The sequence below is a fragment of the Dromaius novaehollandiae genome, chromosome 7, assembly GCF_036370855.1.
Source record: "Dromaius novaehollandiae isolate bDroNov1 chromosome 7, bDroNov1.hap1, whole genome shotgun sequence".
Taxonomy (NCBI): Eukaryota; Metazoa; Chordata; class Aves; order Casuariiformes; family Dromaiidae; genus Dromaius; species Dromaius novaehollandiae.
The window spans coordinates 31,087,327-31,111,255 of record NC_088104.1 but is presented as its reverse complement, the minus strand read 5'-3'; the positions used below and the strand labels follow the sequence as shown (position 1 = coordinate 31,111,255).

General features: G+C 37.5%; 2 protein-coding genes across 4 annotated transcripts in view; one reads left to right on the top strand and one right to left on the bottom strand.

Moving 5' to 3' along the window:
* Nucleotides 1–4,850: 4,850 nt before the first annotated feature.
* On the top strand, nucleotides 4,851–18,508 carry ZSWIM2 (zinc finger SWIM-type containing 2). Its single transcript, XM_026110259.2, has 9 exons — nucleotides 4,851–5,085; nucleotides 5,255–5,331; nucleotides 6,446–6,486; nucleotides 8,171–8,387; nucleotides 8,644–8,895; nucleotides 9,859–9,943; nucleotides 10,779–10,897; nucleotides 12,195–12,348; nucleotides 13,993–18,508. The coding sequence occupies exons 1-9, from the start codon at nucleotides 4,942–4,944 to the stop codon at nucleotides 14,638–14,640; spliced, it is 1,737 nt and encodes a 578-aa protein (XP_025966044.1). The 5' UTR covers nucleotides 4,851–4,941; the 3' UTR covers nucleotides 14,641–18,508.
* Nucleotides 15,652–23,929, bottom strand: part of FAM171B (family with sequence similarity 171 member B) — a 32,722-nt gene continuing 24,444 nt past the window's right edge. For all 3 annotated transcript variants that reach the window (XM_064515055.1, XM_026110257.2, XM_064515056.1), the window contains one exon: nucleotides 15,652–23,712. In XM_064515055.1, coding sequence (XP_064371125.1) covers nucleotides 22,380–23,712 — 1,333 coding nt within the window. In that variant the 3' untranslated portion in view covers nucleotides 15,652–22,379. The remainder of the gene's footprint in view (nucleotides 23,713–23,929) is intronic.

The window sequence follows — 23,929 nt, the reverse complement described above, 5'->3', positions numbered from 1 at the left end:
GCAGGTAGTGTTAGGGTAACACCCTTATTGCCCTGACAGAAATTCTAGGCAGCATTACTATGCTAAGCTTTAAATAAAGAGAAACAGCCTATTTTAAATTAGTAAAACATCTGTCTGATCTACCTTACACTATATTGTTACAAAACCAGTTAACAGCATCAGTACAAAAGATTTTTTTTTTTTTTTTTTTTTTTTAATCATTTGAAAGTCAGGAAATTAGACTGGAGGTCATACTAATGGTTTCAAATATAAGAATGTTAACAAAAGTAAATATTATTCCCTTCCCCAGACACTTATTACACAAGGTTATTTAGAAGTAATGTCCTCGTGAGCTTCCTAGCAAGAATGAACGTGCAACATTCCACCATGCAGTGTTTGTTATCTCTGCTGTGTTCTGTTCCAGGTATCTGTCAAACCTCAGCTTCATACTTTTGATGAAGAAGAGAGGAAGAATTTGGGGTCTTTGCTGTTTTTTTCTGTACTTATTTTTAATTTGCATTCCTTATTTTTAAATTCTAAAACTACATGAAAAGAATGCAGCTAGTTGATGTCTACCAGACTGCTACCAGTTTGGGTTTATTCAGAATTTACTGTTCAGTTCTAGGAGCTCACAGAAATCAGTGCTCTTTTGAAGAAACTCAAATCCAAAATTTATGGTGATTGCCTAATGATTATTATTATATAATAATAGTAGCAGTAAAGCAGCACTCAGCTGATCAGGACTCCATTGTGTCACCGCCAATATATACTGAGAGGAGTTGCCTCTCCTTCAGATGTTACAGTCTAAACAGGCAAGGCAGGGAAGAGGAGAAAAGAAACACTACTGGTAGAAAATTGAGGCACAGAGTAATCTGGCTCCAGGCCACTGAGGAAGTCTGTAAAATTGCGAGGATGATTAGATTCTCTCCATTCCCAATCTAACATTAAGCCAGAAAGCTATCCTACCTTTCAAGCGTTAAAATACTTACAGTTCTTTTTCATCACTAATTTAGTACTTTTGACAGGAGGTAGCTTCCATCTTCAGGACGACTATTCCAGAGAACTAATCATTCTCTTCATTCCAAACATTTTTGATCCTATTATTCAGTCAAGGTTTAAAAAGTCCCTCATTTAAATAAAATGTCTTACTGTCCTGCTTCACAGTACTTAGAGGTTCCTGGGATAAAGAGGCTGTGAAACACACAGGAAATAAATATAATTCATTTTCAACCACAGCAGGGAACATCTGTCAGTCTGGACTCCAAATGAAAAGAAACATCTGTTTTTCGAATCTTGCGGGCTTAAGCACAAGATAGGCAGGTATGTATAGGAGAGGACCAAGGCATACCAGAGAGAATACAGAACGCCAAGAAGCACAGGCACCCTCCTCCTCAGAGCGTGCGGAGGTCAGTGTTTCACAGAGATATTTGGGGAGTGGGGAAGGAGCAAAGGTGGAGGCATTCTCCATCCCTTGTGTCCAAGCACTGCCAGCACATGGAAGAGAAGACAAAATCTGTTTGGAGAAGAATATGAGTAAAGCATACAGTTTAGAATTAGGATGCTCACCTGGAAGAGGGAATGTGTCAGATTACATAATTGTCTTCCACCTGCTCATATAATATTCAATGAGTGTTTAATACAGAGACTATCCAAAAAACAGGAACTGGAAGTTGCATAGGATAGTATATGAACTAGCATCACTTTATTGCTTTCTTGCTTAATAATATTGACGCATAATAGCACAGTTTCAACAAGAGAGGCGCAAGTACCCTTTCCCATGTAGTTTCAAGTAGTTTAAATTCTTGAAGTCAGAGACTTCCCAAGTAGGTGGAAGAATTTCTAAAGGTCATTAACAGAGTTGGATTCAGCCATACAGTGTGAGGGTTCTCAGTCTAGGGTCATTTAAGCTGCTAGGCCTGTTGGCAAAGATACATACTTGCTGTTCTGCTTTGAAGGTGAAGAAAACAGTGTCACTTTGCCCTTTGTAACATTTCAAGAGGATGAGGATTCAAAACACTTGTACTCGGAGTCTAATAAGCCCAACAGACCAAAAGGGGAAGAAATAACCAGACTGATTCTGGAAGAACAATGGTTCAAAGGGCAGTCATCACTTTGTACAAGGAAAATGACATACCTTGCATTATGTCACAGAAGAATTCATGCCTGCAAACAGAAAGGATCAGTCATGTCATGTATGTATATACACACATGCAACTAAATTAGAACAGTATTTCCCATTTGCTCTGTAGAAGGACTTCCTATACTATGACTTGTGGATATTTTAAGCATATGGTTTTTACAATGTAGCTGTAAATCTACTACACTTACAATACGGTAAAGCCTGTGGCACATATCACTGAATGTTGGTCATCCTAAACAAGCAAAACTAAAGAATAACTTCATACAAGCATCGACATCTGTCCCTCCTGCCAGAAATGCTCTTGCAGTGTCATGGAGCCTACTCTCTATCATAGATGTCATATTTGTCATCCCCTTCGCACTGGGAATTTATATCCATTTGACGGAAGGGATTATATTTATTTATAGTAATGTGTGTGTTTACGTTTATAATCCTATCTTCCAAATGTACAAGCAACGCAAAGTACATACATTGCTAGATCCAGTCCTCAAACTTGAATCTTTCCAGTACTTTTGCACATTCTTGCTAGTCCATCTAACTTCATTTCTTAAATATGCTACGGATGTGGCTATTCATAATTCAAGTAATGAAAGCACCTCACTCAAAGCAAATAACAATCATTATCTATTTCCCTATTTAGAATTTCCAAGACTTAAACATCTATACTACTTCCTTAATTTACATATATAATTTTCTTGAAAATCCTCTAACCACTTGATTAAAGCACCACTTACACTGCTTAAACTAAGGTTCAGGCCTTGAACCTTTTTCAGGGTGCACTCTGAAAAAGACTTCAAATGAGTTTTCCGCTACCCAGAGTTTGTGGCCCTCAGATCCACAGTATGAAAGTAGTAGCAAATGAACTCAAAGCTTTTTTCCTAGGCCGACTAATAAAGTAAGAAAACAAGGCACCAGTATAGCACACTTCATTTTCAGAAAGACTGTAAGTTACAGGGGTAAAAGTACTGAAAACACCAGTATACCACCTCCAGTCAAAAGGCTAGTAAGAACTTTAACAGGAACTAAAAACTGAAAATTGTAAAATCCAGAAGACAACACATTGTGCTTAGCTACCGTTAAAATCAAAGGAGAAAAGACTTGCTGTTGGTATGTTGCTGTATGGTTCTGAACAGTAACAGATCTTAGGTCTAGTGGGGAACAGAAAAAGGTGGGGGTTTTTTTGGTTTTTGTTTTTTTGTTTTTTGTTTTTTTTTGTGAAGAGTAATTTTCTGTTTCCTAAAACATTATTCAGGAGAGATGATGGGGACAAAGTCATGAGGATGAAGAAAAGGACATGAATGAGCTGATCCAAAATACTTTACAAAAGGTCTGTCATATCCAGCTGAAGTATTACGCTCTGTTGGTGCAAACATTTTTAAGCAAATCCTGAGATTTGCTCCATTGCTATTTTACCAGCTCCCTACCCTTTAACCCTTCCCTGCTGGAAGGGGCTTTATGAACTCGTTGAAAGAATAAACTCATAGGATTATTTGACACACCACTCAGTTAAAAAGAAAAGCAAAGACCTCATGCAGCATGTTCTCTCTCAGTCTTTACTACACTTATTTTCAGACCTTATTTCATATTTGTCACTTCAGCCCTTCCAATTTGACTTGCCCACTTGAGTTGGCTCAAGTCAAACTTGTGACCAATTCACTCGACTCAAGTCCCTGTACCAAGTACTCATATAGTGCTTTCTACACCATCGTTTTCTGCCCCAGTTGCCAGGGTCTCCACCTCTTTCTTCCACAGCCTGGTATTCGACAGATTCCTGTCTAACCTTGTGCCCACCTCCATATCGATCTAGATCAGGGGATGGCAGCTAGATCAGGTTTTCTTCATCTACACTCTTCCCCCACCATCCAAGACACAGATCCATGCTGACGTGGCACAAAGCCAGACCCCAGCCTCTGGCTGCCTTCCTGTAACTTCACTTGTCTCCTCCACACCCCTCAGGGCCCTACCCTCGACTCTTCCTGCCCCTCTGGGAGCTCTGCTCCATCACTGTCACTTCCCAGCAGGGCTTAGCTGTTTCTAAACTAAAGAGACACTTCAGAGAAGACTAGCAGAAAATGAAAAGGCTTTCCTGTGCCTTTAAAAACATAATAAATAAAGGGGTGCTGGATCCCTATTACTGCAGTATTTCTGTTTATATTCCAGGAAAATCTACGGAAGTGATTTCAACACGGAGACTACTAATTGTTTGAAGAACTGACACAAATATTTAACAGAAAATGAAAATTAACAGATACTTGTTGAAAAACCTATAGGAGGTGCAACAGCTCCCCCTAGTGACTGCAAAACAAACAAAACCCCCCACCTATCCTTCTGGTCAAGATTTTCAGAGTGGTTCAGCCACACAAAAAAAGTACATAATAAACTACGTGTACCTCAACTGTGTTAGAAGAGAATCAAGGTCTGTCAAGCGACAGAGAACAAAGTTAGAGGAGAAGGCTATCCTTAATCTTCTGGAAAAGCTCCACCAATAACGAAAAGCAAATACAACACTAACGATTTACCACAAACGCTCACAGCTTTACAACGTCAACACTGCGACGCTGCAGACAATCCGCAGGAGCCGGGCGCCACCCCGGGGAGGCCTCGGGACCAGCAGCACAGGCTGCCGCGGCGGCCCCCAGCGTTAACCCCCGTGTCCGTTAACCGTCGCCGCGCGCGGACGGTTAGGCGCGTGCGGGCTGGTGGGCGGGGCGGGGCGGGGCGGGGCGAGGTGGCAGCCCTGCCGTTTCCATGGGAACACACGCACACGCGGGCGCAGCGGCGGTTGCGGCCGTTGGCCCCGCGCTCGCCGGCGCCCCCCAGCCATGCCCCGGCGGCGGCGGGGCGGGAGCGCCGCGCTGCGGCGGCAGCAGGAGCGGGCGCTGAGCAGCACCATGCGCGTCGTGCGGGAGCTGGGCCCCACCGCGTTCCTGCTGCAGGAGGACGGCCAGGAGGGCGCGCCGCTGCGGGTGCGCCCCGCCGGCCGGCCGGCCGCCCTCCCCTCCCCTCCCCTCCCCTCCCCTGGGGGAGCGGGCGTAGCCAGGCTCCTCTTCCAGACCCTGCCGCTTCAGTGGGGGCGGCTCCGCTGCCTTCCGGCGGCCGTAAGTAAGGCCTGCTGCTTCGTGTTGTCCCTGACAGGTGTTCCTGGGGGAGCCTCACTCCTGCACCTGCGCCGCCTTCCTGAAGGAGAAGGCCCTCTGCAAGCACATCTGCTGGTGAGTCGGTGCCCCACGGGGCAGAGCAGCACGGCGTAAGGACAGCAGGGCTAAGGAAGGGCTGGCGGCAACATGGGAACTCTTGGAGGTCAAAACACCTTACCTGGCAAGCTCCGGTGTTAAATTTTAATGTCAAATCTGAGAGTGGTGTGGGTGTGGTGATTCTCTGTCCAGGCCTCAGAGCCTATCTGTATGCTCAGATTTATTTCTGCCAAAGAAAACTGAGGCAGTCATTGGAGCAAAATATATGTACATCAGTGGCACCAACACAGCATGCTGGAATTACGAACAACATGTGCCTGTTGTTTGTTTTTAATGCCAGAAAAGAAAGCAAATACATATCAGAGCAGGTGTGCATATGAATGTAATATCAAAAATAGTCACATGAGATCCAGATTGTCACTTCTTTGCTATATGATATATATATTTCAGACTTATAAAGAAACTCGTGCAGTTTCAAGCACAACTGCATAAATCTGAGGGGAGAATTTAGAATGAACCCAGGAATTCTTCAGGGTCAGATAAACTGCCTGATATAATCAGAATTCAATTCTCAACCACATCCATTAACACGAAGTGTAAAGAATAAGCTAGCACAACCGTGATTAAGGATTAAATTTCAGTACTAGAAAATAGTTTACAAGCTGAAATCTACAAATCTTACCAGTACCTATTTACCTTTGTAATTTTTTATTCCTTAAGGTTTTTAACTGACAAGCAGAAATGGTTTGCTGCTGCCAGCGGTAGTTGTCCCCTTCTCTTTTCCCTATTATGGATGTATTATTTATCTCGGGATTTGATGGACTGAATCAAAACCCACTAAATCAACAGAAAATTACTTACTCTCTTGTCTAAGTTTTTTGCAATCTAGTGAGAGTAACCAGGTCACTGAAAGAATCAAGCTCAGGAAGTGACAGGAATATGAGCTCGGAGTGGGAGTATCCCTCTGATGGCGGTTTTCATTTAAATTTGTTAAACTGAACAAATTGCTACATGAAGATAACGTAAGTCTGTGTAAGACTCTTAGCTGTTCCACTTATATTGTAAAACTGAAATAACAGGTAACTTTAGATTGATATTTTCACATACTAGATATTTTGATTATACATTGTAGGATATTGCTGAAAAAGTACCGATTACCAAGAGATCATGAATGTAAGTATTAGACTCTTATGGCTTGCATGTAGAGCTTACCAACTTCAGAGGATATTGCTTTGGGCATTTAAAGTTTGGATAAAATTTGTGTATAGATCACTGTCTGTCTTCTCTTCCTCTCCCTCCTCCACCTCAAAAAAAAAAAAAAAAAAGTTTAGTGCCCTTTAGGCATTTTCCAATTCATTTCATTTTTATGATAACACTGTGTTATGTCACTGATTACAACTGTAGTTTCAGGAAAAATGTAAACATGGAAAAAGCCAAACAGTGAAACAATTTCAGATATATATATAATAAAGGCTATTAATTTATAAAAGCAGCTTGTACTGAAGTTAATCCAGAATGCTCTCAAGATGCTTACTTTAGCAATTACCAAGTGTAGTCACAGACAAATTTGGTGCTTCACTTTATAAGAAATTGTCTATAGAAGTATAGTTCATCTTTGATTACCTTTTTGTAGTGAGACCTTCAGCATAAATTAAAATAACTGCCATGGCTTTTCTAGTTTAGGGCAGCATTTCTATTTGGACTGCAGTATTTCATGAATACTGCCAATGTCATGGAAATTCCCCCTCAGATTTCCAGGGATGGGTGGAAGGAAAGCTGTACAAAGTATAATCCTTCACTGATTTTGATATTTGTGACCTTCTGTCACCAAAACAATAGCTTTCTAATACAGAGGGTGTATTCTGTATACCCTGGTTAGCTTTCTGACCTGAATCAGGATCATTTCCTTAAAAGTTCTCACTGCTTAGGCTATTATGAGCCAGATTCTCAGCTGGTTTGTTATAGTGCCTTTCATAGAACTTGTGTGGAAAGAGCAATCGAATAACTTAAATATCTCACAAAATAATTAGTCTAAATATCTTTTCCTGGGTAGTAGCCATAACAGGAGCAGGTTAACACAAACCAACCTTAAAGAATTGCTAGCATCCAAAAAGTTGCTGCAAAAGACATGTACATATGCAAAACCAAACATCTTGTAAGTAGTCAGAACCTAGGTTGTATTTTTCTAACAGAACTAGATTTTAGAACACTTTGCTTTCTGAACTATTGTACAGGCAAAATAACTTCAGTGAGAACTGAGCAGGATTTCATCTTAACTCACGAACAGAAGCATTCTGAACTATTTTCTTGCTATGGTATATAATGGTGTGTGGTGTCAGAAATGACAGTGCAAGGCTTAATTCTTTGGTGTTTGGAAAGCATTTTAGCTTTTTGAACAGAGGCCACTAGAGAAATAAAAACATTATGCTCTTTTTTTTTCCAATAAATAATATTTCTAGAAATACTTCCACAGGTGTTCATTTCCAATGCTCAGAATTAAGAACTTTTTTACTCAGGCTTAAACAATTCTGTAAAGGCCTTTCAGACTGAAACACTGTTTTGACTAATACACATATTTAGTGAAACAAATTTAAGTTATTCCTGAAAATTTCATTCTTTAGAAACTTCTTGGATTCATTTTTGTCTTGGACACCATTTTATATGAGAGCACACATAAGCAATATTTTTATAATTTCTGTGCAAGCTATATAAAATGATTTAGGACATTTTGGGGGCTGAAACATACCAAATATATTTGGCAGAAAGGGTCCCTACAGCACTTTATAGATGGAGAGCTATTACAGGTAAGTGCAGAGTTCTGCCAAAAAGCTTTAATTTTTGTATTTACTTTTGGTAGATGCTTTTAAGCTGGGTCTTCTGGAAAGAGAAATTGAGGATGTGCTTCAGCGATTACAACAGGAACAGACACTAAATCCTGAGAAAACCCTCTTCTCACAGGCATTACATGAGGAGAATGATAGATGCATTCATCAGAAAGAAATTGGTATAGAGGATGTCTGTCCCATTTGTCAGGAGGAGTTGCTAAAGATGATGCTTCCCATCACTTACTGCAGGTTAAGTATACAATCATTCTTTGTTTTGCTATATTTCTAATTACAGAATGTTACAAGAATCTTAGTGTAGGTAGCTTCAATTCAGAAGAATATATGACAGTTGTCATAGCCCTTTCCAATCTAGAAAATTCAGCAGTCCCAGCAGTTAAACTGTAGAGGGCAGGGGGAGGAGGAAGAGGGAATACTGCTTAGTGTTGCTGTGATTTTCCTAGTTGCTTATAGAAAGATTATGGAAATTGTCATTTGTTTTCTGCAGATACAGCTGTGGTAACAATGTACACATAAAATGTATGAAAATTTGGGCTGACCACCAAGATGAACTGGGGACTGACTCTGTAGTAAAGTGTCCACTCTGCCGGGAAGAATTTGCACCTCTAAAGCTCATTCTAGAAGAATTTAGAAACTCTAGTCAACTTGTGACTGCAACAGAGAGAGCAAGACTGGACAGGCACCTTGGAATTCCTTGTAATAATTGCAGAGTATTTCCAATTGTGGGAAGGTGCTACAAGTAGGTATTTTTAAATCAAGGTTATGACAGTTATGTTTTTGAGTATATCTTACAGTTTTTTGACTATTCCTCTGTCTTTATTACAAGCAAGTGAACAATTTCATCCACAGAGTAGACAATATTATTTCTTCTGATTCAACTGCAGTTAATTTCTGGTAAATTCATGTTATAAAATAATCTAAATAATAGACATAATTGCTAATGGTGTGTGAAAGGAATCATCATTCTAGAATTCTCTACTGGTTTACCAGTGTTCAGTTTGAGGAAGACCTAAAGCGCTTCTTATATCACCACTACTTATCAGAAGGCTTGGACTCCTCTGACTGGACTTATTGAGGACCATGAGCAATTTAATTAGCTTCCTGCCTAAACAGTACCTTGGTCAAGATAAGCAGTGTCACTTCTATAACTGTCTGTCAAGGTTATCATGTGGACTAATGGATTTTTTTTCATGTTTGCTTTGAATCAAGTTCACATCAAATGTCAAGAATATGTTTGATCATTTCAGGTTAAGATGATTTTTCCCTGTAAAATTATAATAGCTCTCAAATAAATTAGAATAATAAAAATCCTCATTTGTAAATTACAGAACCTTATAGCATAACCTTAGATTTTATTCTACTTTAACTTTAAATTACTTTCCTGAAGAGCCTGTCCACAAAACTTCTTTATGAAAGAAATGATAGTTTAGCAAAATGAAGACTTTTCCCCCTCATGCATACACAACATGTGCCTTATATGTAAACAAACATCATTGGTAAAGAAAACATTAAAATTGTAAAAAGCATTAAAGCATAACATTTTTTAAACTCCTTTTTTGTGCGGTACATATCCAGAACAATTCTGTAGTATGTATTTGGGATTGTCCTATTCCAACTAGTAAACTTAGCTACCACTGTATCATGAAATGCTAACTATTTGTTATCCTAACTCCTTACTCTGTGTTTTTGTTTTTCCTTTTAGGTGCACTGAGTGTATTGAGTATCACCTATGTCATGAATGTTTCATTGGCTTTCACCATTCTCCACATGTTTTTGTCTTCAGAAAGGTACCAAACAGGTTTTCTTTTTTGTATCCTACCCTGACCTATATAGTACTAATTCATCTCATTTTCCTTAGATAAATCATGCAGAACCTGCATTGAATCAGACTTGGCTAAAAGCAATATATAGAAGGATATTGAGATGTGAAAATTTAACACCTTAACTAAAAGTGCTTAGTTATCCTCTGCCCGTGTAAGTTATAATTGTGGCACCCTTATGTGGACAGTAGATGCAAATACATCTTAGCTTACTTAACCTACCTTTCCAGTTTCCTTGTGTAGATAAGGCCTTTTAGTTGGCAAGGTGATGCAAAAAAAGGGTTATAGTAACCAGCAGTAAATGACACGGCCTAGAACTAGAACGTGGAAGCCACAAAATTAAGGAGCTCAAGTGTTTCACTATGAGTTTGTACTGTTCTACAGATTGCTGGTTCTTTTATGCCATTAGGTCACTATGTAGAGTCAGAGCTGTGAAAATCAGTGAATTCAGGTTACCATAACAACCAAAAATGGATACATTTAAACTTGTCTTTGAACTAATTTTTGCTACTACCTTGTTTCTAGATTTCTAGAAATATTAGCTCTTCAAGTTTGCTTTACGAGTTGTCTTAAAAACAATGAGAACTTCTTCAAGTCTTAGTTCAAGACTTTGGATGTTTTTTGTTCCAGGCTTTGCAAAAGTTTGAATAAGAGATTTCACTAAAGATGTTTGTTAGTTGTATTTGCCTCAACAAAAATAGGAAACAAATTTGTTGAATTGTTCTCAGCACCTCTTTCCATCATTTAAAAGAGAGCTTATATCTTGAGCTCAGCTTATCTCAATTACTTTTGCACATTACAGAAGAGAAATAAGAGTTGGAGATCTCTTGAACAGCTTTCAGAATTATCAGCCCAAGGAGGAAAATTTAAAAGCTTTAACCCAGGAAATAATTCTAAAGAAGCAGTATTACATCTTCAGAAGTAAGAGCCAGTCTTTTTCCATACTACTTTTAATGAGAAATGGGAAGTGTTCTCTAAACAGTTTCTTTACTTCAGCAGTATCTGAAAAAAATAATAATTACTATACATAGAGCAATAAATATATTTTTAAAACAGCATATAGTAATTAATACTTCCAATAAAGCAAAAAATCGTCTTAAAAGTTAAAAATCAATTGTACTTTGCAAACTAAGTAATTCTTTTCACATGATTTAGATGCTTATACTACAAATACTGAAAAAATATTTAAAGTTTTCAGAGTCAAAATATCCCTTGGTTAATAGTATTTTTTAAAAAAGCCATCAATTTTTCACTCTTAAAAGTTTGTTGTAACAAATCATGATGAGAACTGATAGCTTCATTGTACAGAAATGAAACACATCATACAGAGAGAAACAAAAATGTTTGCTCTTCTCTGTATCTGCCACATCAACGTACAAGGCTTCTCACCAGGAAGACAGTACTACCTGATGTAGTTGCTGCAGGCATAAAAGATCAACATTTAGAAAACCTCAGAAAGTCACATTCCAGAATCATCTCAGAAACGAACTGGTACTATTCAAATCAAAGACTGCAGATATTTCTGCACCCTTGTGTTATGAACATCTGTAGTCATTCTTTTATACAATATAAAAACCTTCACCACTATTTGAAAGTTGACCAGATTTTATCTCTGCCTTACTCCTTTGTCAAAACTATTTAAAAAACTACCAAGAAGAATGATTTACTGAGATGTTTATGCAAACATTGTGCACTGATAATTAAAAACTAGAAGAATGCCACTTACTGCCAAAGCAGACTACAGGATTAGGTTAAAGGGCTGTAATTAGGAATCTGGATCCAAATGAAAGCAAGATATGATCCCACCTAATTTCAAAACAAAGGTAGCTTTGCAAGAAATTAAAATATTTGGGTTAATTTCTTGTCCCTGTTACAAATTCTGAGCTTGGGTCATAGAAACTTTTGTACTTCTTGTTCAGAGAAATTGATGTAGAAACTATTGGGTAAGATTTAATGGCATATATTATGCAGCTGTTCAGGCTAAATGAACATATTTGTTTTCTGGGAGGTGAGTCTGCTCATGCCTGTCATAGTAGTATCAACATCACTGGAATGGCTTTCACAGCAGCTGTGGTTTAGAGGATTGTTTATCCCATTCAACAATTAAAGGTACTATTAAAGAGAAATTTCTATCAAAAGCCAACTTATCATTCTTAAGTGTTCAGTTTTATTTATTGTTTCTAATTTACTAAACTGTTTTTTGTTTGTTCTGTTTTAGGACTAGTTGTACCCCAAAAAGTATTGTAAAATCTTTACCCAGCATTCGAGTTAGAAAACATAGTCATTTACTTGCTCCAGGTATTCAGTGTAGATGCTGCTTGAAGCCCTTTCACCTTGGTCAACATGTAAGACTCCTACCATGTAATCATAAGGTAAGAGAAAGTAAATTCCTCTAAATGTTAAAGAGCCAAGTCTTAACTTGTTAGCTTATAGCACATCAGTTTTTCCACAACTCACACTGATACCCTCCAACACATAATTTAACTGAACCCTCAAGGGACCACTGATAAGGGTGTTCATGTGGCTAGTCTGCAAGTTTGTGTGCTGGTTTAACTGTATGCCCAAGTCTTAATATCTGCTTTAAGACACAGGAAGCATACTGGTCAGAAGTGGCAGCAAAAATCAGTTTGTACAAACTGGTGGCAGGGAGCAGCAAAATGAAATGGTCTGATATATGATTCTCTGTTAGTGATGAACCAGACTGTGAACTAGTTCAGTCTGGTTTCTTATCCTTGGAGCTTGGACAACATGAAAAATATTTGAAACAAATATTGTATCAAGGACATGTATATTGTATGAGTATTAGTGACAATTCAAATACTCTTCACAGTTCCCTGTTGTTATTGATGTTTGCTTTTCTACAGAACAAATTGTGAATAATGTGGGAAGTGGCTGCACATATTCTACTTCATTGCACATTTGCTTAGGAGTTGAGTTTGGTTCACTATTTGTTTTCCTCCAATTCCCAATGCATTCAGCAAGAGCTCAGTAGTCTCTTGAGCAAACTTAAACATTAGTCTAGTCTAAATTTTTAAATATCTAGTCTAATTTAGACTTATTTTGCAAAGATTTAGTCTCTGGGGTATTGAAATGTTGGAATATTGTCTGTCCAGGTTTGCTAGTTAATGGGCTGAAGCCAAATTAAGCAGCTTCTTTCTGTCATCCTTAGCTAGTATCATACTGAGTTAGCACCCTGCCAGCCTTTGAGAAGCACATTTACATCTGCTGAGTGGTTTCTAATTTCAGACATTTAGCTGTGCAACCTTGATTTTTCTCAGTACTTTTGCAAAAAGGAGATGAGTTTGTCTGAAATATGGGGAGCCTTCTGCAAGTCAGCAGTAAATTTCTTAATTTAGAATTACATATTACCCAGCCTACCTGGTAGGTTCATCTTCGTTAGTTTGTTCCAGCATACCTAAACAAGTCCCCAGAAGATACCCCTTTTCAAATTTATTTAACTAAAGCTATCTTACCTGACTAGAAGTATTTCTTCGTTGAAGACATGATAGCAGCAATATAAATCCAACCCCTTGATTTGTTCACTTGCAGGGTCTTTGTTACAATCTCAGTGGTTAATGCCCTTTAGATCCACAACTGATATGGAACAGAGTAAAAAACAGAACTGGCCTGAAAGGGAAGGTTAGCGGAGTCAGCACTGATTCTTTGTATTAGTGAACATGTATGTAATTATATCTCTGTAAGAGTTAGTTGAAGTCACTTGATGATTGAAGCACCTTAAGAAATGTGATTTAAACGTCAGTTTACAGCAGTCAGTAAAACTTAGCTAACTTTTTTCAGTCTGTCTGTATCCAAAGTTTAGAATCTATTCATCATATACATCAGCAACATAGCCTCCCTGGTGATCAGTGAGGTTAGTCTGGGTTTGCACACATCAACTTAGAGAAGAGGCTTTTTTGAATCACTGTTACATGCAAGAACAATTAATTGATTAGCCCATATTTAGCTGAAAAGTATTATCATGCAACAGCTGATTTTTTTTTTTTTTTTTTTTTAAGTTTCATAGGGAATGTATTGACAGTTGGCTACTGCACCAAAGAAACACATGTCCTATTGATGAGTATGTTGTATACAATCCTCTGATTTGGAAGGATACGCCAGCCAAACATGAAATCTGCCCAACAGGTTCTCATAGAAATGTTAGTAAACATGCAAAGCAAGTGGAACCAGAAATTTTTGTATCTGGAAATGGATCATTTCTCAAGCAAACATTATCTGGACATACATCAGAAAGTTCTCAAAGTAGCTTCAAAAAACTTTGTAACAAAGATGTGCCAGACTCTCTAAGCTCTTTTGAGACATCATTTTCCAGGAAGTCTGATACCATTAGACCTAGAAAGGATTATGTTCATAATGCTGAGAGAAGCCCATACCAGTTTGACCGTAGCAACAAGAACAAAATAGATCCTTTTAAAAAAGATATGGACTGTGATAATTCCATGATTCTAAGATATCCTAGGGAACTGAATTTTGAAATCAATCTGGGTGCAGCAAGCCATTCCTCAAAAAGAGACAATAAGGATATGAGAAATGCCAACCATCAAAGCAGGCTTTTAACAAGACTACCTAAACATAATCATCTGAACAGTAAAACAGCAAAAATAAATTTATTATTGGAGGGAATTCCACTGCATACTAGCTCATGATTATCTTGTTTTAGATGACACAGCTATATGTTTACTTTCCTACTATAGAGAAGAGGAAACAAGTTAATAAATGAATAATCAGATGTCATGAACCGTAGCTACTAGAAAAATTAAGTCGGTGCTATGGGAAACGTTCAGACTAAATCTGCTCAAATAAACACAGGAACTGATATGGCTGGTGTAGATGTGTCTCAAAAAAAAAAGTCATACACCTGTAAAATTGACACTATTTCTTATTTTTAATTTTTAACCTTCAATCAAAGAACTTATTCTATAAAGAAATATAAAATGCAAAAAGCTTTTATATTCTTGAAAGACCAATTAGATAAAGTATCTTATTACAACTCTGAATAAATGAAGCTAAACTGATATTAACATTGCCAAAATAGTGGTATCAAATCTGCTGTTTTCAATGAGTAATAACAAAAAGCAAACTAACACAGAAAAGAAGTTACTTATACTCTCAGATAAACTGTACAAGACGTACTAGGGTTTAATGATAGCTAATGCTCAAAAGAGGAGCTAAGCTTCCAAATGTTAAACAGGAAACTCAAACTTAGGCATTTTCAGTTGCATATACATATGTCCAAGCCAAAGAATTACCAAGCCTAAAAATTATTTCTCAAATGGCAATATAATAAATTTAGCTTTATAGTTTTATCATATTATACTTATTCCTGATAAGTATAATAAAGATTAAAACTTATTATTACTTACGAAAGTAATAATCCCAGACCCATGTTTGGCTGCCCTAATCAAGAAAGAGGAATCCGATTTAATGTGAATATAGATGTCTTTCTTCAGTAGAAATGGAACAGACACTGTGACCAAATTAAGAACTGATAAATTTTTGAGGATGAGGACAGTAACATTCTTTCATCATTGGAATGATGGCAATCGGAGCAATATATATTTTTAGTGGTATTTAGCAAATAAAGTATGTAGTGAGATAGGTACGTTCCTGGACAATGTATTACTTCAAGGACATTTAAATAAAAATTAAAACATTGGTAACTTTTTAAAACTATTTATTATATTGCATAAGCTGTAACATTTTACAAATCTTAGTTACATTTTCAGCAACAGATACATTGATACTGTAGTAAATACATTGAGAAATGAAGACACCTCTGACAAAATATAAAAAGATAGAAATACTTTAAAAAAATGGTGGATATTAAGCATCTTCCAAATGAGCAATATCTGTATTGGAGTGTTTCGGGAAATGATTGCCAAAGAAATGAAGTGCTTGTTTGAATGTATGGCTCCAACATGCAAGGTGGTGAGCACAGCCAGCGCTATCAGCTCATCTATGCTTCAGCACCTCAGAGTTGGGTTTTAATGAGCTTCATGCTCTAAGGAGCACTAAAAAGTGCCTTTCTACACCATACCAGGATGTTGTGAAAATATTTGCTTACTGTTGTAATACAGACTGAAGTGCAACATGTGCTTCAAATGAATTAAATCCGTTAAAATGAGGAATAACGTACCAGTGTATTTGGGGAGGGAGAGTATACAAATGTTCAAAGAATCTTAACAATTAACTGAGAAAAATTTCATTTGGTAAAATAATTTTAAGCCGAGAGTGTTAATGTTAAGAATTATGACAACTTTGCTCTGCCAGGCTTACAAATAAATGGCTTCAAACATTTTTTTAACAGAAAACATTGAATATTGCTTTTAAAAGAAAATGAAGCTCAGATTAAAGTCACTTGAAAAAACCTCATACTTTTCATTTTTATTCTTTAGCAAAAATATGCATGCCTGTTGTTAGAAGCATAGTACAAACCAGTATGAGCTACTATAAAAGAATAGTCATTTTTAACTCTGTAGGCCTAGCATTGTGTTTTGCCTATGTATAATTTCAGTGAATCAACAACAACAAAAAAATCTGTAGATGCTTGGCTTATGTAAACAATGCAGGTTAGGCCCCAAAATGAAATACAAATTGGTTCTAGGACTGTAACAAGAATTGAGTACCTAATTCCATATGCTCTCTGCTTCTACTGGCCAGGAAGGTTAGGACCTGAAAAAGGATTTTTATCAAACAAATAACTTGCATATAAAAAAGTATATTAATTTTGTTTTTGAAGTTAAAATCTCAGTCAGTTTCATACCTGTAAATCGAGTGATTTCAAGATGCTTACTCTTAAATTGAATCAAATCCTGCACATGCATTTTTAAAAGATACAACTCTTTAGATTACTAAAGATATACTTTTCCCCCCCTTTTCAAACATAAAATATAAAAAAGATAGGGATTACAACTGTTATCATCATCAACATGCAAGAGTCAGTATTCCAACATAAAAACACTAGCTCTGGTTTTTACAATATTATAAAAGCTACATAATTTTAAGTATGAATTGGGGCTTTTTGGCTAACAGAAAAAAATATATACGTGTGCTTTTCAGATAGTCAGGTGTCCCACTGATAAAATAAGTCTGATGAAAGAGAAAGGCACTTCAGCAGGCTTACTGTCATATTTTCTATATATGCAACATTTCATTTGCAGTAGCAGACAGTGGACATTATGTACTTCATTTTAGTTTGCACACTGCTACATTAGTAATACTATTAACCTACTTCACTTTTTAACTCATGAGAACAGTTTAGACTGGTGTCCATTCATTTCATCCGCTTTGGTACAAATTACTGGACAAAAGCAAAGCAAACAACTAAATGTTTTCATTCCTACACCCTGGATTATTTTCTGTGTCAGCTTTTCTAGGTCTGCATTGGTAAATTGTATCTCTAACCATCAAATCCAGTTGTGCTTTCAGGTTTGTATGATACCAAACATAGGGTTCTCCATTACTTTCTGATAGTACTATATAGATTTTTCTTTTCAGTCAAATAGATTTTTTGAAGTTATTGTCTTTTTTGAATTCTGTAATACCTGGCATTTGATAACAATCTTTAAACTACTTCCAATGAGCTTATTCTAGGGAACCTAACAAGCTTAATGTGCGTGAAGCTGCATGTTATTTAATTTGATCACTTCCCTTGATTTATGATACACTAAAGAACTGACCTGAGCTACATAGCTATTTTGCATAAACAGGACTTGGCTAAATCCATCTGCCACCTTATCAAAACCAGGAAAGACCTGGAATCAGTAATGCACTTGGGCAAGAAGAGAAGAATCTCAACATTGTGTATTGTAACAACAGGGGGGAAAGCATCCTCAAGTTTATTAACCACCTTTCATCTTAAATGTGAGACAAAATTTGGTCTTGAGTGTTCTGTAAATACTTTATACATGTACGCACAGTTCCAAGTAAAAGGTGACTTTTTTCAGGAGATTATGGTGCAAAAAGCATCTTATGAAGAATCAAGACAAAATGCTCACAAATGTTTGTATTCTTTAAAAAGAATCAATTCCATTGAAGCACAAGTACCAGTTTGAAAACAAGTATCAGAAAGAAGCTGTACCCTTTCCATTCCTCCCCACCTCCATCCCTCTCTCCTTAGAAAGGGTTTCGTTCAGTTGCCGCAGTCATGGCCCACTTCTGCTCTTATTCTCAAGGCAATCAACCTCCAGATTCAAAGACATGGAAACCTCTGAGTGTTTCCATGGTCTTTCCAGGAGCAGTTTGTCATGAATCTGTACTACTACTTCTTGTATAGACATAATTTTAGTGCTGACATTTTAGCCCTGTGTTAGTGTTGAAACACTGAGACAGCAGAAAAAAAATCTGTTCTTTGATTTCCTATAGATTCTTATATAGAAATCATACAGATTCTATATATAGAAATACAGACAAGCACTAGTGTGACCACAAACAGAAATTTTGTGATGATGTTTTATCTTTTCTACCTATGTACATCATGTATGGTATCTCTGGAATTAAAGTTTTTAGAACACAGTGTTGTCTTAAACTCCTTTTCTAATGGATGTAAATACAAAAAGAATTCCAGTCACTAAGAGGTAATATAGGTTTCCAGTGCATAAATTCTAACATACAGCTGGAACATGAAGACTCAGACAACATACTTTAAAATTATACTTCATATTTATATTCAGTATTTATAATTATTGTATAGTTATGTAGAGATTTTTAAAATCAAAGATTTAATGCTCAGGATAGGGTCAAGGAAGAATTTCCTGTCATTGTGTGCTTGGGGGTTTCAACCATTTTCACACATCATTTGTCTTCCCAGATACAACTGTAGCCAATAATTTCGCTCTACAGACTAGTTTCCCATATGCTGACACAGAAAACACGTTATGTATTTGCTTTCAATATAGAACTAGACTTTAGCAAAGCCTTTGAAGCATTACCAGCAGCATAAGACAGTATGTGCTAAATGCTAGCAAGTTACACACAGAAAAGTTAGCTTATGGGATCTACGAAGAAAGCAAATGTAGCTGTTGCTTGACTGGCCTGGATAGAAGCAATGGTAAGCAATAAAGGCAGCCTTGAAAATGGTATTACCAGAACTGCAGCATACACTCCCCAGAAAATAATTAAGTACTGGAGAATTTAATGCCTGGACAATTTAACTACTTCACTTAAAAAAAAAAAAAAGCCCACACCCACCTTAGACAAGGGAGGAGCAAAGTTCTAGCAGAGATACCAATCCACAATGAAGCTCCTGAAGTGAGGTGTACTGCCAAAGACATGCTACAGCTATTTCAGAACCTGTAAGGGAACATGCTTTATATACAGATAGGTCACTTCTATGTATGTAATGAGATGCCTATTTTTCAGAAAGCTTTTATTCTATTTTTCTTCCTACTCCTGAGAAGCCTAGCAGTAAGCAGCTCTTGTAAGGTCTGTTCCCTTCCGCCTTTCAGTGTTGGCTAAAAGCTGAAACGTCCCTTATTTGCCTACGACCTTTAAAGGGCACATTTTGTACTACCATCTATACTGGGTCAAATTGTGACTGAATGCAGACAGCCAAAAGCTCATTTAGAATGATGGTACAAAATTGAACTCCACTCTGCTCTGAGTCAGCTAGCATAGCAGACAAGAATCTGCACTAAATCAGGACATCTTCAGGCATGGCTCTTCTGAAATCCCAAACTTACCGCTGAGCTTTTCAACATTTCTAATCCTTCTTTGGTGAACAAATACCTCCTCTGATGCAAAATAAGTACACTGGAGTGCAAAACTTCATTCCTTTGAACTTGCATGTATAAAGCCTTTTACTGTTGTCTTCAGTTTTTAATGATGCAGTAAGTTTGAGGAATTACCTCTTTTTGGTATATATAATGAAACAACACATTAAAAACACAGAGAATCTGCAATATATTTAAATTGCTGTAGGTGAACAAAAATATATGTAGAGACATATCAATTTAATATTGATTGATATCTCAAAACCATTTAGCTTGACAGGGATCTTCTGTTAGTTTCCGCAGAATATATAGCATTCTTTTTTTGAAAAGTGACTCATCAGAAGTGATGCAACTCTAAGAGCAGGGCATTTTTAAACCTCAAAAGTCAAATTATCTTTCAGACTAAATGTATGCCTATATTCAAAATTTAATGGACTCCTAATATATGTAACAAAGCAAAGGATAAAAACACCACCGTATGGGGCTCTAAAGTAAGTCATAAACAAAATCCAGTGGAACTGAATAAGTATCTATTGTAAAAACACATTTTGTAGAGGAATAATGAATTAGTTACGTAAAAAACAGTACCAACGGCATGCTAATATGTGGCAAGCCATCCTCACCTCTGAAGAAGATGAATTGTTTAATTAAACCAGATTCTTTTGGCAAAACAAAATTATAGATTTAGTTGCACACCTCTCTCTCAAACTTATTTTGCACTTTCACATTTGTGAATTCAACAGGAATATCATATTTTGTTCATGAAGCAACTGCATACCAGAGAGAGTCTGAGATATGGATGTATTGCTATTACCATTCAGATTACTCTGCATATTCTAGAAACAGTACCAGGCAATCCCAAAAGAACAGACCTATTTAACAGTAGTGTTTCCTAAGCAAAAGATCCCAGAAGCCCAGCTGCATGGGGTATTTCCCCAGTCTTGGGTGCCACCCTTTGCCACATCCTGACTGCAAGTTCGGGTTGGATCTAAATACGCACACCCTGTTTTTCTGTGGAAAGAAATCCTGAAGTATGGGCACAGAGAGTGCCAGTGTCCAGTAATAGTGAATAATGGGGCAGAGGCATCAGTATTGCAGGGCAGACCATGGAGTACACCTGACTCCTCAATTTAGTAACACGCATAGTATGTTTGGGTCTCAGTATAGAACCTTAAACACTGCAGACTATACGGGAAATATTTACAAAGCTTTTAAAGAATGATTTATAATCAAACTCCCAAAGCCAAAATGCTGGGACTTATTTCATCAGGGAAGTAACCTAAAAGCCACAGAAAGATGGTCTACTATACGAAGCACGTTAAGGAGTGTGTCTACTTTTCTGTTAGCCAAAGTTGAATCTATCACTTTGACAAGATGAACATTAAAAATAAAGAATATTCTGATGGCCTTTTCCTTCCTCTATACATATCTTAGTTACATATCATGCATTCATGACTTTTGGTAACAATTTAACTCCAAGATGAGTTATAAGCAGTATTTATATTGTGTTACAGACCAAGTTTTGAGATCCGCTTCCTCAGGCTCATTTAAAAAACTTCGTAAAAGTCTGTTTAACCCCTCTGTGATGCACAGCCTAGGACAAAAGTAGCTCAGGCTGGCAAAATGTAGGCACATAAACCTCTGATGATCTTCCAATTTTTTAAACATAAAATAAAAAGCAATGATATCGAGCTTTCCCATTAAAGAAATCTATTTGAAAAGCATAATTCGTCTGAACTTGCATACTTTTTCATTATGGGCCACACTCTACCTTAACTTACAAATCTGCAGCAGCCGAAGACTATGATTCAGAGCAACTGGCTCAACAGCATGCAGAAGAGAAGATTATAACTGAGAATGAAGCTGAAACAAGCCCACTGGAATCAGTAGTTGCAGTAGCTTCAAATGTTACCAGCACCAGTCATCTTCTGCTGGGGGCAGACACTTCATAGCAGATGCTGATATTCAACATCCACAGTTCACAACAAAGCAGATTAAACTGAAACGGGTAACATTTTAAGTTAAGACAGCAGGGACTGTGAACAACAGTGGCAACAGAACTTGTACACTTCATTTCTTCTGCCACCGCTGTAGGGAATGGCAACCTTTTGCTTGTGGGTGGGCACACAGAGAGGGCAGTGCTGCTATAGAGCCTTGCTGATAAATCCAACAGAGCTCACCTGCTGGTGTCTTGAGACTGATTTATGAAACTTCATACAAAGAAGTAGTGACATATCCCTACAAAAGGTCACATATAAAATACTGTACAGATGGTCACATTTACTAGGAACAAGGCTGGGGAATGGCATTAACCACTCTACCAAAACATTAGAAACAAGTATAAAAAAAATAAAAGATGTGCCTACATTTCTCACTGTGCATTCCAAGAGATGCATCCAAGAACGACAGGCTAATTAAAACGTGGCCCTTCTCTATACCGTCAGCAAAATTAGGAACTGGCAAATTTTAACTGTAGTGTTTCCCTGTTAAGAAATCACATTGAATATCAATTGCTCCGTTGGTCATAGTAACTCAGTCTGTGTATTAAAAAAATGTAACTTTTCTTGACACTAGAAAACAATGTTTCTATTGTGAACCCAACACTGCAAAATTACACATGAAATCCAAAGGGCGTTAACCAGCAGGGAGAGCAACAACACAAAGCACATTGTGTTTTAATTCATAGGAATAAGCGGTCTCTCCTCTCTCTTCTTCCAGATATTGGTTTTGCTGTCTCTTTTTGTGAGAGATGGTCTATCCCTTTTTTTAGCTGGAGGGATACTAGACTCACGATTTCCTGTTACAGCTTTTCTTCTTAGACCTTCTTCATCATGCTGTTCTGTGTCAGGCCCATTTCCTCCATCCAGAATGTGTCTCACAGCCTGGTCCTCTGGAGTGCAAACAGTGGTCCCACTTTCACTGCTACTCAAATCCAGATCTTCCAAGTAAAGGATCTTAGAATGAGGCATATTTTTAATGAAAGTTTTCTCTCTCTCCAGTTTCCTACCAGGATGATGCTCATTCATGTCCACACCAGAGTCCAGACTAGTATCATTACTCTCCGTTTTTCTACCCTTTTTCAGATCTATAAAGGAATGCCTCACCTGAGCTATTGGTTTTCCATCTAGGGACACAAACCATGCTCGAGGGTGCGGAGATGGTTTTCCTTTAGAGAGTTCCAGTAATGTTTGTTCTGAAATACCTTGAAGTTCAGATGAAAATGGAGTCATTACAACTGCTTCATTCAGTGTCCCAGGAACAGAGACAGATTCCAGTAAACTATTAGTGTACCGGCTCCAGTTTGATGTTTGAGAGGGTAAGCCCTGTTGGCCATCTAATGTACTTTTTTCATCTCTGCAAACAGAAGGCTGTGGATGAGAATGCCCTGGCATTTTGGGTAATGTTTGCATGTAGTTGTCTCGATTCATGGGTTCCATCATGGGGCTATATACTAACTGCCCTTTTCTTGGCAAAGTTGCTGATTTAGCAGCATGCAATTGTTCTGGTGAGTGGAAAAGGTCAGAGGTTTGAAGAACAGCAATTGGTTGATTGTAAATATGCATTAGATGTTCTGGGATATGGGAAAGGCCATACATTTCCTCTTTCAGTGGAAGGTATCTGTTTTGGTCTCGAATGTCCCTTGGAGTCTGGGAAATATTGTTAATATGCTTTGGCTGCTGTAAGTGTCTAACTCCAGTATTAGGCTCCAAGGAATGGGTTGAATTTCTTGACTGACCAGTCTGGCGGGATGACTGATAAGAAGCATCCTCTGTGTAGATTTTAAAATTGTCCCGTGATTTTCCATCTTCTGCTTCTGCAGATGTCTGTCTTTGAGGGCTGTATGAAGAAATCTTCGGTGCATATAACTGTGACTTATCCTCTAGCTTTAAAGAGCCCTTGACAACACTGGCGTGATTTATGTGAGTTGTTGATGTTGTCTGGTCTTTTTTTATGATCTCCAGCCTGGCTGTATTTTTTTCCTTCTTTTGTGTGCGACCACATTTGTCCCTATGCAAAAGAAATGCAAGATAACTGTAGAGCAGCTAGGAAATATTGGACTGTTGACTACAGTACCTGAACATTAGAATTGGCTTAAGAAGTTACTAGTGAAATATGATGTCACAAACTTAAAATGAAGTTCTGTAATCACTGAGATTATTAAAGAAAATACAGGCTATGCTATATTAGAGTTTAGTGTATTAAGTAAACAAGATGTTTGGAAGAG